The following is a 17,827-nucleotide window of genomic DNA, read 5'->3' on the forward strand; positions in this document are numbered from 1 at the left end:
ACAACACGCATGGGATGATAACATGCATCCTTCTTCAGCAAATCTTAAAACTTGGGTAAGGAAGATCAGTGGGCTGAATGGCTGATGTGGATCAGATTGGTGCCAAGAGCACAGTGTGTTGATCCCTATATTGGTTGAAGGGGATTTGGGACTTAATGCCTTGCCCCACTCATAATGGAATTTGCAGCACTGTGGGTGGGATTTGCCTTTGGGCAGAGAACAGACGCATCTCTCTAAATCTTTTCAACTTAAAATTAAGACACAGTTTGTGTAGTCAATTCACCACTATGGTAAGGAGGAGACATCCATTACAAGGGCCTCCAGGCTTTTGCAGCAGCTTCCCAGCCTGCAAAATCTTAGTGTGTGTCTTTTATTTGGTCTCAATAGGTTTTTAACAAGCAGTGAAATAAAAGCAAAATTATTCTTAATGCTAAAGATCTGAAACAAAAATAGGAAGTGCTGGAGAAACTCAGCAGATCTGGTGACATCTTTGGAGAGAGAAACCAAGACAAATGTTTTAAACCTAATAGTCAGGTAATCTTGCTACACTCCATCCAGGGATGGGATGGAACTGGGAATTGGCAAACTGGGGCTATTTCTCATGCCAGACTACTTGAGCCCTAGATTTCAACAGATATTTTTTCCTACATATATAAATTATCTGATAAATATTGGGATGAATGTTACCATAAAGTAGAATGGAGGTACATTTGAAGGCATGAGGCAGACAAATAGTGACTTGGAACAGCTCTCTATGCTGTCCTGCCTCTGAGAAGGTTTCCCAGACGCAGGCTGATACAGGGATTGGTCATTTCCTCCACTGAGGCAAGTATCCAATCAAGGCTTCTCTTAAGGGCCATTTTCCAAACCTACCTGCATTTTCCTGACACTGGACTAAGCAACTGCTATGAAAAGGCCATAATCACAGCTACACCATTCTTGTGGGCCTTCTTCAGTTTTAAATTTTTAGCATGTTTCCAAAAACTCCCTGCACTTACTTTTCTATCTCAGTTGTGCCTTTCACTCACAGTGAATTACTGACTGGCCAGTGCTGTGGGTCCTCTGATTTCCAATTAAGGAGGCCCACTCACTTTAATTGGATGGCAGATACTGAGATCCCCACTTCGGAGCCTGCTTCATAAAGTCATACTGGTGCTTGCCTTAATGAAAATTATGGGCTCAGGATCTACACATGACTCTAATGGGAGGCTAAATGGGAGCCATGGCTAAAGTTCAGCCAATGAAATTAAGTCAAGGAGATTGATGACCTTACTAACTATCCTGCACCATGCACCATGGCATGCCAATAAAGTAACATGCTCATTACTTCTCAATTGACTTGCCTGACATATTACCTGAAAAGAAAATTTATGAGATGTCTGACTTGCAGCCTAATGGATGCTATTATGGAGGTTATTTTACACAGGAATGAAATTTATAATTGTGGATGCCTTATAGGCATGCAGCATTTTGATAACAGATAAGGTAACCATTAGAGTTCAACTGGTTCACTAGATGTCATTGCATAGCTGCATTGATATTAATGAAAAGTTAACATTCCCTGCTATATTAATAGAAATCAAATGGCACACCATTTCCACTGAGAAATTTACTCAACTATTCTTCTAACTATTATATCATGGAATGATCAAAAACATCGAGGGGCACAATGGAGTTTACATTAATTGCCATTAACAGGACAAGCTAATTAGTGATTGAATATTAACCACAATTTACTGAGGTTTTCTTCTTTCAGCTGTTTATACCAACATTAAAAGATCCCAGATATTATCAGTTTAAACCCACATTTGTTTGTTGAAATTAAAATTCCAACTCCAGTCTGATGCCCATGAGTTGGGCCTCCATTTGTGTTTTGACTGCAAATCCCCATTCAGTGCCAAGAAACGGTGTGCTCATATCTGTATTATTTATAATTTAAGGAAAATTTTATTTTGGCTGAAATCTATAGCAGATTCACAAAACAGGTGAATGGATACCCAGGAATTTAAAAACATGCCCAACCTATAACTTCAAACAAATCTAAAATCCTTCAATACTAATGCTGTTTTAACCGACTGCAGAAAACAAAGGGAGTGTTTTTAGTCCTTTATAGCATTTGGGACATATTTTGATTGAAATAAAATTCTCAGTGAAATATAAAATATTTTCAGTTGGAATCATTCTGCACAGCATATGTTCATGATGTTGAAACTATGGTAGGTAGACTTCTGCTTCAATTGATACACAGTGTTCCAAAAGATTTATAGATGTTGAAGGGAATATTAGTGCATCTATATTAAAAGATGAGGGATTCCAGTGAACACGTTGGGCTGGATATTTTGCTCAGAAAGAGGTAGGACAAGTTGGGAAATTTCCCAACTTGACAGGTCCATTTCAGTTTCATGTGATCCATGAGACCCAATTTTTGTTGCAGGAGGTGAGGGCAGTTTAGGATTGGGTCCACTGAACACAAGAGCAATGCTTTGGTGGATACGGGCATGGTGAAGTGCTGAGGTGAATGGTTAGAAGGCCCGACTTGGTTTTGAGGTACTACTGATTCCAGTTGGTTTAAATATTCTAGCTCTCAAACTTCACATTTACTTTCCCTTTCACCTACTCTCCACGACTACCCCATAAGTCTTCCATTTTAACATCCTACAATCACTCCTATGCCCTTTCGTACCCCCATAATAACTTCATACCAATTCATAGCCCTGACCCCTTTTATCCCCATAACCAATCACCTTGTGTTCACATAGGCAGATATCAGGATAATGTGAAGATGACAGAAAATAAACTTCCAGCAATCTAATATAGTTGTAACTCATATACACTTGACAGTGTCAAATACAAACTATCTTTCAAGAAACCCATTCAAATCTCAAGTGGTAGATCTCATAAAAAACAAACTTATACTAAGACATCATATCAAAGACAGATAATCTTTCAATAGACTCTTGTCAATCAAACTGTGAACTTAGAAATCCGTGCTGAAACTTAGCCCAGCATTCACAATGGTATGATAATAGCCTTTGAGGAAATGTCAATAAAAAACTCTAATGAAACTGCACAATCAGATGGAAATCCTTTTTCTAACCTACAAAGATGGGATATCAATTGAAACATCCAACAGGATTTTTTTTTTAGAAACACTTGTTGATATATAACCCCTCTATTCAGAAGGGTTACAATTAAACACCATACAGGCCACAAGACACACAATTACAGGCCAGTTAGACTGTTTGTCATGGGGGATACATTAGAATTGAACATTAGTACAATTATGGTTGAGCACATAAAGACACAGGAACCGGGCAGAGTCCATATGGCTTTGACAAAGGGAGATCATATTTAAATAACTTATTGGAGCCCAATGAATAAAAGGATGAGAATAAAGTGGAGCTTGCAGACATACGATACTTGAATTTTCACAAGGCATGTGGTAAAATGCTGCATCAAAGGCTTTTGTGGAAAATAAAAGCTCATGGTATGAAGTACAACATATCAGCATGGATAGAAAATTGGGTGGGCTGGCAGAAAGAACAGAGAGTACGCATAAATAGATTTTTGTTTGATTGGCAGGACATAACAAAAGGAGTTATGGCAGAGTCTGTGCTGAGGCTTCAACTTACAATTTATATCAATGACTTAGATGAACGGAGCAAAGGCTTTTTAGTTAAATTCACAGATGACAATATAGGGAGAATGCATGTTGTGAAGAAGATACAAGGAAGTTGCAGATGAATATAGAAGGATTGAGTCAATTGGCAAAAATCTGACAGGTGGAGTGTAATTTGGAAAAATGTGAAACTGTTAACTTTGGCAGGAAGGATGAAAAAGAAGAAATTTATACAAATGGAAAACTGCAGAAAACCAAGGATTTTGGTTTTCCAGCGCATGGATCATAAAATGGTAGTTCGCAGACACAGAACGTAATTAAGAAGGCTAAACAGATGATATTTTTTGCTCCAAGTGGAAATGACCATAAAAGGGTGTAAAAATGTTATATCTCAGTTATACAGGACATTAGTGAGACCATATCTTGCATAATGTGTGCAGTTTTGATCTTCTTTAAGGAAGAATATGATGTATTGGAGGTGGCTCAGAGGAGGTTTATGGGACTGATACTCGAATTGGTGGGTTGTCTTATTAGGTTGTCTGTTGGACACGCAGGGCTTGTTTTCACTAGCATTTATAAGATTGAGGAGGGACTTGATTGAAGTATGCAAGGTCCTGAATGGACTTGACAAGGTGGATGGAGAAAGCATGTTTCCTCTTGTGGATCAGTCTGAACCAGGGGAACTGTTTTAAAATTATAGGCTTCCCTTTTGGGACAAATGAGGAGAAACCTTTTCTGCAATGATGAAACTCTATTGCAGAAGGTGGAGTAGGAAGGTTTTTAATATTTTTAAGGCAGAAGTGGATTGACTCTTGTCAGGTAGAAGAATCAAAGATTATTGGGAATAGTTCAAAATATGGAACTAAAGCACAAGCAGATCAGCCATTAATTCAGTGACTGGTGAAAAATGCTCGATGGGCCGGATGTTCTACTTATGATGCTATTTTGTATGTTTGCATGTTAACAGTATCAGCCTCTTTTTATCATGTGGAGGAGCAGGGATTGGAAACACTTCAGGTGACAATACATAACCTTATCCACACTTTGAATATTTACATCTACTTCATCAACTGGTGATCTCCACAGTCTGGTTAAGGCCCTTACAACATCAAAACTGAGGTCTGTTTGCTTTCAATATTAAGTTCAACTGGCTCTGCTAGATTTAGGTTACCCTCATGTGTGATTCATATCCAATTCCTTTCCTCTTGTTGGAATGCTCAGCAAATTATTATTTATTAATCTTTCCCATTTCCATAATATTTGTTCATCCATTTCCTCATATAAGCAACAAGCACTGACAAATGGCCAACAAATTCAAGTGATACTTGATCATCTTTTCGGTGTTTGTTAAAATTTAAGGTAAAATACATTCAAAGTGTTTTTTTCCCCAAATACAAGATGTTATTTTCTAGAGATAGCAGGTCAAGTTGTACATCAATACATTTATGTAGAGGAATGGCCGCAATATGTGCCATTACATTGTGAGGAATTCATTTAAAGTTTCAAAATAAAGTAATATATAAATGTAAATACTTTAAATAAATTTGGTGTAATAGCTTTTCAGTGCCAGTTCTCAATTCAAAGTGTTCATTACTAGCTTCCTTACCATTACACACAATGCAGAGAGGGGAAAAACATCAGTGTTGTCAACATTATATCACCTACAATGGTATATATAATGGATGTGCCCATATAATTTCTGCTGTAAGACACTATTACTTCTCTATACAATCTGTTAACCAACATTATACACCTACTTAAGCATTAAAGTGTTTCATGACCACCAATACATATATCTGGATGAAATAAGTCGAGAAAAACATTTTTTTTTACATCTGATTATGAGACAGAGACTCAAAATAGACACTACAAATGATAAAGCCAGATTTATAAAAATACATTGCAGATCTGCAAATACTTAAAAAGAAAAACAAAACAAGCTAATATTTCAGGAATATGAAACCCTTAGACAGTTAAGTGGTCTTGGTTCTCTTTACTGACAAGGCCTCCTAGAACTTTCCTCCATTTTCTGACTTATTTTAAATCTCAGATTTTAGGAATTACTCTGTTTTCCACTTATTCATGGTTTGGGTAAAAATAGAGGGGAATGTCACACACTCTGTCTGAAATGGGAGCAGCAGATTAGATCACCTTGCACCCTACTGAAAGATGCATTGGGTTGAATTCTTGCAGAGTTGGGCTGACTCTACAAACCTTTAAAAATATTGTATGGAACATGATTCCTCGATACCCAGCGCAAGCAATTTTTGCCGGTGAGAGACTTGGATGCAGATAGCCATTCGACACTCTCAAATAGGGTAGATAACCACTTTCACAATTTTCATCAATTGGACCAGTTTCAAGGAGTCTTGGTTCATGTCCCAAAGAATAGTCATGAGTATATTCTGGATTTAGGAACCTTTTGAAATATATGTTTAAAATATCTTATCCACGCCTCTGCCATGTCCTCTCCATGTCCAATCATTCAGTACATGCAAAGTACAGAACAAAAGGAGCCATATAATAACAACGGCAAATTTTGAAGTGCTCATGCGAAAGCTACTGTTCTAAAATTTGCTTTTAAAAATACTGTTGTTCTCACAACTTTATAAATGTGCTAATACTACTATCCTTCAACAAAGGAAGCTTCACTTTATTTTTCACCTCTTAATCTTGTCCAAATAAGAAAAACAGGGCAAAGAAAAGGCAACTTATTCTGGGAACTGCATCAACAGAAACAGATGGTAGCATATTCGTTTCTCCAGATGACCACACTATGAATACTTGACTGAACTCCAAGATTCTTAAATGGATTTGCTTAGGTGGAGTCAATTTACAAAGTCTGGAGTGTTAACTTTGATTGGCATTCGTATGTGAAGAAAATAAATTATACATTCAAAAAACATCAAACAAGTGGATGTTTACTGGACAGATTATGTGGTGTGAAGTGGGATTAAGCTTCCAGTATGAAAAGTATGAAATGTAGTGTCTAACAATTATATCAGGTTTTAAGAGTAGTAGATTTCTTCAGACTAAAACCAATTTTCAGAACAAATTTTTAAATGATTGTATTTTTCATGAGCATTTCATTGCTATTACATTACTCATTGGTTCTATGCATTGTGTATACTGGGTGGGGGTGGATGGTGGAAAACAGTGAATATGGGGGCCATTGATGCAAAATGTTTGTCAAGTCAGGAAATTTCCTGATTCAAGCTTCTTGTCTCCTTAACAGGAGTACGGCCATTATTGCTTACTTAACCACAAATTCAATGATTTATTCATGTAAGTATGGTGTGATGAGAAGCATTGTTTTGGCATTGAGATTGTTGTAAAATTCTAATACAGCCAACAAACTGAAGTGAAATGTAAACCAAAACGTTGCACGAGATGATTACATTTTGATCACACTTGTAAAGGTTAAGCATGGTACAGTATAACAGACTTTCAAAGTGCAGGAGGTCACTCAGTCCATCATGTCTACACAAGCTCTCTGAACATTTTGCCAAATTGTGTATTTCCTGCTTTTTACACAGGTGCTTGCACATTTAAGTGATTATTTGAATAAGAACAATGGTTTCATTAGCTCATCTGAACCCACTTCCAACACACTTGCAGGTAGTGCATTCTATATCCTACTTGCTGTATGTAAAAGTCACATCAACTACCTTTGCTTTTCTTGATATTACAAAAATCTAGTAAATCTAAATTTGTGTTTCCAAATTTAGTGAATGACAACATTGTAAACAATTAGAGGGACAATTAGAACTCCAAATGTGTGTAGACAAGCCAGTGGAGTGGGCAGGCAGGTAGGTAACAGATGAAGCTCAGTACAGAGAAGTGAGACATGATACACTTTGGTACAAAGATTATGGAAAGACAGTATAGAATAAAGGGTAATATTCTGAAGTGTGTGCAGGTCCAGAGACTTGGATGTTTATGTACATCAGTCATTAAAGATGGCAGAACTGATAGAAAGAGCTATTAATAAAGCATGCAATATTTTAAGTTTAATTTATAGGCTCGTATATTGAGACTGAGCTTTCTCCTCTCCAAGGAAAACAAAGAGGAGATTTGCTACAGGTTGTCAAGATGGTGACAGACCTGAACAGAGTGGATGGGGAGAACTTGGTTCTCATTGCTCTTACAAGCATGAACAACTTCTCCCCATCCACTCTGTTCAGGTCTGTCACCATCTTGACAACCTGTAGCAAATCTCCTCTTAGCTTTATCCTCTCCAAGGAAAAAACAGTCTCAATATACGTCCCTATAAAGTAAAATTTGAATACTGCATGCTTTATTAATAGTTCTATCAGTTCTGCCATCTTTAATGACTTATGTACATAAACATCCAAGTCTCTGGACCTGCACACACTTCAGAATAGTACCCTTTATTCTATACTGTCTTTCCATATTTTTTGTACCAAAATGTATCCTGTCTCACTTCTCAGTACTGAGCTTCATCTGTTACCTGCCTGCCCACTCCACTGGCTTGTCTACACACATTTGGAGTTCTAATTGTTCCTCTAATTGTTTACAATGCTGTTAAGTTTCATGTCATTCACAAATTTGGAAACTGTTTACTGCAATCCAAGATCTACTAGATTTTTTTTAATATCAAGAAAAGCAAAAGGTAGTTGATGAGAAGGAGTTCCATTACAAACTTTATAAAATTCCTGATGAAACCAGATGCCTTACCAGTTTAATTTAAACTAATTAATAAGTTCCCACTAAATATATTTCTGGTCAGGAGTAATTGCCATTTGAATGTAGCCTGACCAGTTTTCTGAAATAGGATTTTACTTTCTTTAAATCATTATGAAATTCCTACAATGAGCCTATGGGTATATCCAGTGGAGTAGCTCAACTGTGAATTCAGAAAAGTCCCATATTCTATCGTGCAGTAGGTGAAACTGACTTCAGGGATCCTAAACAAATGTTATTTGATGGTGGGGGGGGCAGGTTGTTGAATGGCAGTTAATGAGGGAGAAAATTATCAATATGGATATCTGTTGTTTATTGCAGACCAGTGACCTCTGCTGGTAGTGCATGTGCATGAATCTCAAGCAAAGGAGGAATAAGTTGACAAATGATGGCCCCAGTAGTCAATTAACCTGCTGGTACTGCCATCAAGTCCTGAAACTGAAGAACTGCCAAGTGATTGCAATACTGAAGAATGATCACAATTTTATACTGAAAAAAGTAGTTAACCTTCATAATGGAGAGAATGCATGGGGAAAATTCCTGGACTTTTTTTAATTGAAGGTATTATGTATATCCTCACCAAGCCATGCATCATCCTGACTTTTGGGTAGGCTGTCTGCTTGTAGGCCTGCACCAATGTGGTTCAAAATTTAGTCGGCAGGACACAAGTGAGAGGTGCAGCTTAGGTTGTTTATCCATATGGGAAGTGGGTGGCTATCAGTGAGCATCATTCAGATGGCATGCCATAGATAGGTAATTCACCATGTTGATATGGATCCTGTATTTCAGTATTCCACCTTGCACTATATGCAGGGTGGAACACTGAAATATAGGGTTGTGCAGCTCTTTAAATAATCTTTAATAAATTATTGCCCCAACTAAGTTTAAAACAAACAGGTGAATTAGACTATAATTTGTGTGGTCTAACTCACAGATCAGTCACCAAAGTGTTTTGGTGGGGAGGGTGTGGAGTTTAAGCACATTTCAGTTGTAAACTACAGTAGAAATAGATGATTAATCAGGCTTTACCTGAAAAGCCTAGTTGGTACAGTACATCCGTTAGTATTAAGATAATTTCCCTGTATGCAATCAATGTAAAAGTGAAGGAATACAATCTGATCACAAAAATTAGTGACTGGCATTCTCATTTGGTGGATTTAATGGAATCCATTTGAAACATTTTTAAGGAAACAAACGAAAACTTCATTATTCCACTGAATTTTCTATACATTACTCATACATGTTTTCCTTTAAATATATGCCTGCAGGTAGATATGGCACCACTTGATTGATAAATCAATCTCTTTATGTTGCAGGAAGACAAAGCCTGTCACAATATCAGAAAACACTGATGTATCAAGTTGGCTGCTATTTAAAATACAGGAGCGAAATGGATGTAAAAATATTAAATAAAGCACGAGGAGTCCCTTACCACGCGATTTCATGCCAATGAAGCGATTCTCCACGATGTCTATCCGTCCAACCCCATGCTTACCTCTGAAAAAGGCAGAAGACGAATGATATAGTTCAATTTCCTTTTCAGGCGGGTGAATCACCCCCATAAAGGTACAACAGGGCATTAAAGTAATTGGCTCAAGTGATGTAGACATTAATATGGTTGAGGTTAAAAAGGGCCAGTCAACTGAGAGACAGTGAGATAAACTCACACAATAAACATTCTGCCTCATTAAAGGATGTCAAAATTTTTTAGGATGGCTGCACAATTCCAAGGCACACAGCCTGGCACTTTGTCGGGCCCTGAATGGGAGTGAAGTCAGATTAGAATAAAATGAGACTGATCTTTTCACACACTTTGAAGGGAGATGTCGAGCAGTGCACAAAGAGGCAATTCTCCGGGTCGACAGCATGCTGTTGAAGCTCTGCAATATGAGGAGCAGCTGATTAAATCCGGAAGAAGACCTCCAAGGCTGCCACATTCAGGGTACACAGACAAAAATCCATGCAAAATTCTCACAGTCCAGTCTGCTATAGGCAGACACTCAGGACCATCACAGTAGGCCCGCAGGAGAAAAAAAATACAGTAAATCCAATCTCATTTATATATGTCTATTCAGCATCACATAAAAACTCATTGCAATGCAAATCCTGCTTTCATCTTGCAAGCTCACAGCACTTAAAGTGGCTTTTGAGGAAGAATAGTGACCGAGGAAGTTGACAATTAAAAGTGACAGTAACCAGGAGACAAGATTTTTAAAAAAAAATAAACCTTTTTAACATCACAGCTGTATTCATACAAGCCTTATTGTGTGTGTGAAGTCATTTTGCCCAATCTTTTTAAATACCAGTTTAAATGGGGATAAAGCAAAGTTTTATATCATTGTACTATTTTGTCCCAATACAACACATAATTGCTGTGTCACGCATTCTTTAATGAACAAAACAAAACAATAAAGTAATATCTAAACAAAACTCAGTTGATGCTTGTTTTATTTAACACTGCATAAACCTTTTCCCAGGCCTTTTATCCTTCAATAGACTGAGCCGACATTAAAATCACATCAGTTTCAAATGGAGACTAACTGAATTTTAAATTATATTTTACTATTTTAAAATATACATATTTGAGCTAAAAAGAGAATAAAATTAAAATGTCATACCAGGAATACAGAGATCTCCTACTAGCGTGCACTTACAATTGAGTTTTCCCAACCCCTGAACAATGTGGGCAATGGAAAGTCAGTTGGGAAAATATGGCAAGATTAGTGAAAATCAATTTAAAAATCAAGAAAAAGTCAGATTCTGTACCAAGTATTAAATGGTGAGATGAGAATCTCAGTTAGCGGTGAGAGTCCTATTTGCATGTATTACAAGTTGATCTTACCTGACTGATATGCAATTTATTATTCTCCCACACACCGGATTGAAACTAGATAGCGACAATTCCCGACATGAAAGACAGAGTAGGTACCAGGCAGTTCAAGCTTGTTGCCTGCTTCTTCACGCCTCCATCATGGACAGCACTCTCCAACATCTCGGGGAATGTTCTATGGCCACTGATCACCAGCACTCCCATCCCCCATCTAAGGAGGCTGGCATCAGACAGGTAAAAGTGGGGGTCGAGAGTGTGGTTTTGGAAAAGCACAGCCGGTTAGGCAGCATCCGAGGAGCAGGAGAATCGACATTTCAGTATAAGCCCTTCATCATGATGAAGTAATTATGCCCGAAATATCAATTCTCCTGCTCCTCGGATGCTGCCTGTCCAGCTGTGCTTTTCCAGTATCACACTCTTGACTCTGATTTCCAGCATCGGCAGTCCTCACTTTCTCCTCAGACAGGTAAAAGTCTCACCAAATCATCCTGCCACATCTCCAAAATACATGGGATACAGTTCTCCACTTTAAATAATACCAGCTCTGTGCACCGTATTGCTGCTGTCAGGCCACTTTGCCCACAGTGACAACACCCAGCTCATTGATTAGACCAGTGTGCACCTCAGGAAACCTCCCATTTGTTCTATTATTACTCACTCAATGCATGCCTACATGGATGCTCACAACACCTTTGCATTCCTTGCCTTGCTTTTTTGTACTTTGCCACCTCATACTGAATTTGGGCCACAGTACTTCTTTCCTGTCTTGCTGTTTAGAATAGATACAAAGCTTGTCATGATTGTCAGCAGTAACCATCAAGAGATGGACAAGTCAATGTTGGGCTATGTCAATGTCGGGCTACGTCAATGTCACACATTTAGCATATGCATCAAACATGCTTCAAATGTTTCAACCAAATGGCCACGCCTTCAATTCTTAAGGGAGTAATCCTTGGTCAAGACTCCCAGGAAGGCTCCCAACAGTCAGGGGATTTTAGCCATAGTTAATCAAGCACAGCACATGATCGCGGTCTAGTGGCCTGGGCAGTCAGTCAGTCAGTCAGCTGCTTGGAATGGTCTAGTTTAAGGTTTCCATATCACTACAGAAGGAGGAGTGGGCCACAGTCAATCCTGCAGTTCAGTGCAATCAATTTGGGAAGTCAGTCTGGGAGGTGTACGGAGGACAGTCAGAGTCTGCTTTCTCATCAAGTCAGTTGTCTGTTCAAGTCAGTTAGGGGGATAGGCCATAGTCAGTCTTGGGGTTGTGCTCAATGAAGGTCAAGGAGGGTTGTCAAGGACCACTGCCGTGGTAGAAACCTGGAAAAATAAATTGAGGGTAATGGAAGTAATCACTGAGATGTAGAAAGAGCAATAATTGTGAAAGGGTGGAACTCAATATACAAGGATCAGAGATTATAGTGCACAGGAGGATATGGGTTACTGGTGAGCCTCATTGTCAGTTGCAACCATCCTGGCTTCATAGTTAAACATGATTGTTGGTATCACTGAGCTGTATAACTGGGGTTCAGGATGTAATGTTGGGAGATGAAGATGTAAATGAAAGAATTTAGTGGGAAAATCTGCAAGCTCAGTATGATGGATTGACAGGGAATGCAAGAAAGGTACATGGAGCTCCACAAAGGCCCTTTGATTAGGGTGAGGTTGCAATTCATTCTGATAAGTGTGATGCATGATGCGTTTCAGCCTCATGCAAATTGCAATTATACAATAGAAATTCTGCAATTGTACCTGTAGTGGGAGGAGTAAGGTTTTTTTTGTCTCTGTCTGGGCACCCAGGCTTGACTTGTGAGCAGTGCAAGACCCTTCAAGAGACAACTGCATTAATCTGGTCCTTTCACAATACAGATGGAAGAAGTTTGTAATCGTGGTACTCTGCATGTGAAATGCATGCAGTATCTACCTGTGCAGGACACAAATCCACAGGCAATCTTGGCCATTACAGATTGATCATAATCATCTTTGGGAAGTAGGAGTAATCACAAGTGATCTTAAAAGTCTCACTGTGGGCCACAATTCACAAAGAAAATCCAAGACCTCATAGGCAAAGCAAGGGCGCAGAAATGGTGTCCCCTGTATGTATTTGCCAACATTCTTATATGCAATGCAGACTTTCTTCATGGAGGGTGGGGGAGGGGAAAGGTATTAATTATCCCAGTACACATACAATTCTTACTGTAATTGCATACATTGGAATAATACACCTATGTCAAAGGCCCAAGTACAGGTAATCCATGACCTTTCTGGTCAGAGTCTCCCATGTCACACTACATGGAGAACTATGCTAAACTGTTATTTGTGTGTGATGCAAATGCTGACTGTTCACACTACTAAGAAAATGCTCTGTTTCTGATGTTCCCACAGAGATTCATTGGACTGAGAAATGCACCCAGCCACAGCAGGGATCATTGCTGCTGTGGCCAGGGTGATACTAAGATGCAGAAATGGAGGAGGAAGCCCAGGACCAGCATCAACTCTAGTGATGCCAAACAACTTCTATGTGAGCAAATTTCACCTGGAAGTTCCCTTCAGTATTCACAGCAGATAGGGGAGGCCAAGAGTCTATTGTTCTCAACTCTATTACCTCCTATGAGCAAGGTGAATTGCCGCCACATAGTCAAGCTGTCCCAAGACAATGTAAAAGAACTATGTCAGTACTGGCACAGGATTGCAACCCAAAAGGGGTGGATGGTCATCCTACCCTTGTGACTGTTGAGGAGATAGCTGTGCTAAATTTGTATGCAGCTTGCTGCTTCCAGTGATTCTTTGGCAACCCATGCTTGTTTTCATTATTTATTCATGGGATGTGAGCGCTGCAGCCGGGGCCAGCATTCACAGTTGTCCTCGAGAAAGTGGTAATGAGCTTTCTGTAGGGCCACCCACAACATCATTAGAGAAGGAATTCCAGGATTTTGACACTGAAGGAAAGGAAACATATTTCCAAATCAGGGTGGAAAATGGCTTAAGGAGGAAGCAGGTGGTGGTATTGCTGTGCATCTGCTGCCCGTTCCCTTCTATTTGAAGTGGTCATGGGTTTGGAAGGTGCTGTCTAAGAAACTATATGAATTTCTGCAGTGCATCTTGGAGATGGTACATAAAAACCGAACTGGGGATGCTGTAAATCATAGACAAAAACAGAAATTGCTGGAAAAGCTCAGTTGATCAGGTGACATCTGTGAAGAGAAATCAGAGTCAACGTTTCAGTTCGAGTGACCCTTTCTCAGAACCTAGTACACACTGCTGCTACTGAGGGTCAGTGGTGGAGGGAGTGAATGGTGTCAAGCTTCCTGAATGTTGTTGGAGCTGCACTCTCGAGGCATGTGTGGAGTACTCTATTACACTCTTGACTTGTGCCTTGTAGATGATAGATAGGCATTGGAGAGTCAGGAGTTGAGTTACTCACTGCAAGATTCTGGTCTGCTCTTGTAGCCACTGCAATTATACAGGTGACCTAGTTCAGTTTCTGGTCAATGGTAACCCCTAGGACATTGATAGTGGATAATTCAGTGATGGTAATGCTACTGAATGTGATAGGGTGCTGCTTCGATTCGATCTTGTAGGATATTTTCATTGCCTTGCACTTGTTAGCTTGATAATAATCCAAGTCTTGCTGCATTTGGACATGGACTCCACAGCACCTGAGGGGCTATGAATGGTGCTGAACATTGTTTGCTGACCGAACAATGGAAGGAAGGTCATTGGTGAAGCAGCTGAAGATGATTGGACCAAGGATACCACTCTTCTGAGTGACGTCCTTAAGCTGAGATGACCGACCTCCAACAACCACAACTATCTTCCTTTGTGGGAGTTAAGATGACAACCAATGGAGAAATCTTTCCCTGATTCAGCTCTTCGGTTCATGTTTGATTCCAGGCTAATGAGTTCAGGAGCTGAGTGGAAGGAACCCAAACTGAGCAGGTTATTGATACTGTTTGATGGCAATGTGCATGACACCTTCCATACTTTCCTGATGATCAAGAGCATTGATGGGTGCCAATTTGCCAGGTTGGTTTTGGCATTGTGGGTGTCCCAACAGAAAGCTCACCACCACTTTTGTGTACAGGACATAACAGGGCAATTTTCCACATGGGTAGCTGTACTGGAACAGCTTGGCTAAGGGTGCAGCAAATTATGAAGCACACATATTCAGTGCCATTGCTGGAATTCCTTAGCAGTAGGAAAAGGTATCCTTCAATTTAAAAAATAGCCATTGTTTGGTCAATATCACATTGTGGACCAAATGCCTAGCTTTAAAATATGTTGGCATCCCAGATTAAAATCGGCATTTTAAAATCTGAAGCAGAACAGTGTCAACATATTAAAAGAGAAACTAGTTAAGTGCTTAAAGACAGACGGAATAGAGGTTATGGTGACAGATGTGTTGAAGTAAGGTAGTGGAAGGCTCATGTGAACCATAACCAGAAACCTGTTGAGTGGGATGGTCTTTCCTAATCTAAGGGACAGAAAAAAGTTAGAGGAAAGAAATGTAAAGAAGGAAAAAACAAAATGTCGAGAGCATCGATAATCATTATTTTGGCCAACTCCAATTATTTGGTTACAGAAGCCATTATAGCTGCTGAATCTAATCGCAAGTTTTAACACTTCATTTCAGGCACAGAATCTTTAGCAAGGTCAGCAATGGTAATACAGACTTTTGTACATAACTTCTATGCCCATGTACTTTAAATCTTTATATTTGTATTTGAGCTTTTTATCCTTAAACATCTTTCAGAAACATTCCTATAAAACCTAACCTTTCGTCTTGCTGAAAGCAGAAAGCTTTGCAGTAGGCTATTTTTACATTTAAACACTTGAAAACAAAAATGGGACCAACAATGAGCTATACAAATTTGCAGTTCATGGACCTGAGGATATGTTTGGTGTAGTAGCTGTGACACAGTAGGATAAAACCGAGGTATAACTGCTACTATCACCCACATTAACGTCCATTGCTTCGTCAGTCAGAGCGTGTGGTTTTCCAACCTATAAGACCCAAAAACTTTCACAATTAAAAAAACATTTGGTCAGAATCCAGACCACTTGTCTAACTTGGACCCACCTATCAACAGGGGGTACTCTTCCTCCTATCTAATCTTACTGTATAAATCAAAGAGTTAGGATGGGAGAAAATAATTGAGTTGGAAGCCTTTTATCCACATATATCGCGTAAGGGACAGGTGGACATTACAAGGAATGTTTGACTGAATTAATATGAAAACCAAACATGCACTGAATAAACTTGCCAATTATTAGATTGTGAATGATTGAGTAATGCCATCTTTATGATGTGAGGAGTGCTGCCATTGGATTTGTGCATGCCCAGGTAGAGTACCAGCTACTAGCTGCACTAGCGAGAAGGTCTATCTTCTGGAAAAGCTGAGAAATTGCAGCAATCTTGCACAACTAATGACATCTTGCAATAACTGCAACTTCCCACCGCAGTTGTGTTCGGTGGTCAACAAACTGGGGCCCATGTTACAGCACCAAAGACACAGGGGTGTTCTTCATTTTCAGTTAAAACTTTTCCATTCACCCTTTGCTGGGTATACAGTTGGCACCTGGCATTCCAGAGGCAATTTTTTAAAAAAAATATTTTTGATAGGCAACTAAGTTTGTTAATAAGTCAACTTAAGTGAATATTGCACTGACCACACAATATAAGAAGGTCAGCTTGAGCAGATGAGTGGGTTTAGGAATGCTATTTTTAAAACTCAACTCGTTAAAAAGACAAGAAGGGAAGTTGGGATCATGTTGCCCCCACTAAGGGATACATCCTCACACCATATCCTGCCCCTCTGTTACATTCTGTATCCTAGAGGGAAAAATCAGTTTTAAAAAAAAAGTCATATGCTGGTCATTCTGGAGATTCATTTTGAGATATACAAGATTGATTGGACCAATTTGTTTCATTTGCAAGTTTTACTGAATTTTCCTTATGGGCTGGTTTCCAAAACCAGACCCACTCCTCAATTCTGGTGTTCCCAAATCCTCTCTTTGCAATAGCTCTCCCGGGTTCAAATAAATTTTATCCAGGGGCCTACATGCAATCCTTGCAGCACCCACAACCGAGTTCTGTCACCATTGGTTAGCTGAGAGGTGGGACTTGCTCTCAGTGATGAGTGGAATTCAGATCTTCAACTCCTTGAGGTGGCCTGAAGTACATTAGGTTACCCCACAGCCATTTTGTAATGTTTCAGTTCAGGACTGAGGTTTCTTCCTGGGGAAAGAGGGTAAATGTATGAAACCCCTACCCCAAAGGGAAAGTTCAGCGCACAGTTTTTGGGATATGGTATGAAGTACACTGCATCTAAAAATAATGAATTTAGTGTCTGAATAGCCATGTTTGCATGGCTGGTTAGATAAACTTGACCACTGCATTCAAACATGAACTGGAAACCCTATAGTTTTAGGAGTTTCTGACACGGGATATTTAAAGCTGCCCCAACATTTAGGAAACAAACTAAAATCTTTTATTTCTAACCCTGCTGTGGCCTACGAATTCAAAAGTAAAATGTTTAACCTCTACAATCTTCCCTTCACTCCACACCACTCAAGACTACCATCGACTACTTTTGGGTTCTAAATCTCAGCTGACAGTTACCCTTGTGAAAAATGTAATGCTCTGGTGTACTGAATTCCCAGCTTTCTTTTCTTTC

General features: G+C 39.2%; 1 protein-coding gene across 2 annotated transcripts in view; it reads right to left on the bottom strand.

Moving 5' to 3' along the window:
* The window catches only part of ass1 (argininosuccinate synthase 1), a 157,638-nt gene that overhangs the window by 36,913 nt on the left and 102,898 nt on the right, over window positions 1-17,827 (bottom strand). For both annotated transcript variants that reach the window (XM_060841116.1, XM_060841117.1), the window contains exon 11: window positions 9,756-9,820. In XM_060841116.1, the coding sequence (XP_060697099.1) occupies window positions 9,756-9,820 (65 nt within the window). The remainder of the gene's footprint in view (window positions 1-9,755; window positions 9,821-17,827) is intronic.

Source organism: Hemiscyllium ocellatum, chromosome 21, assembly GCF_020745735.1.
Source record: "Hemiscyllium ocellatum isolate sHemOce1 chromosome 21, sHemOce1.pat.X.cur, whole genome shotgun sequence".
NCBI classification, from domain to species: Eukaryota; Metazoa; Chordata; class Chondrichthyes; order Orectolobiformes; family Hemiscylliidae; genus Hemiscyllium; species Hemiscyllium ocellatum.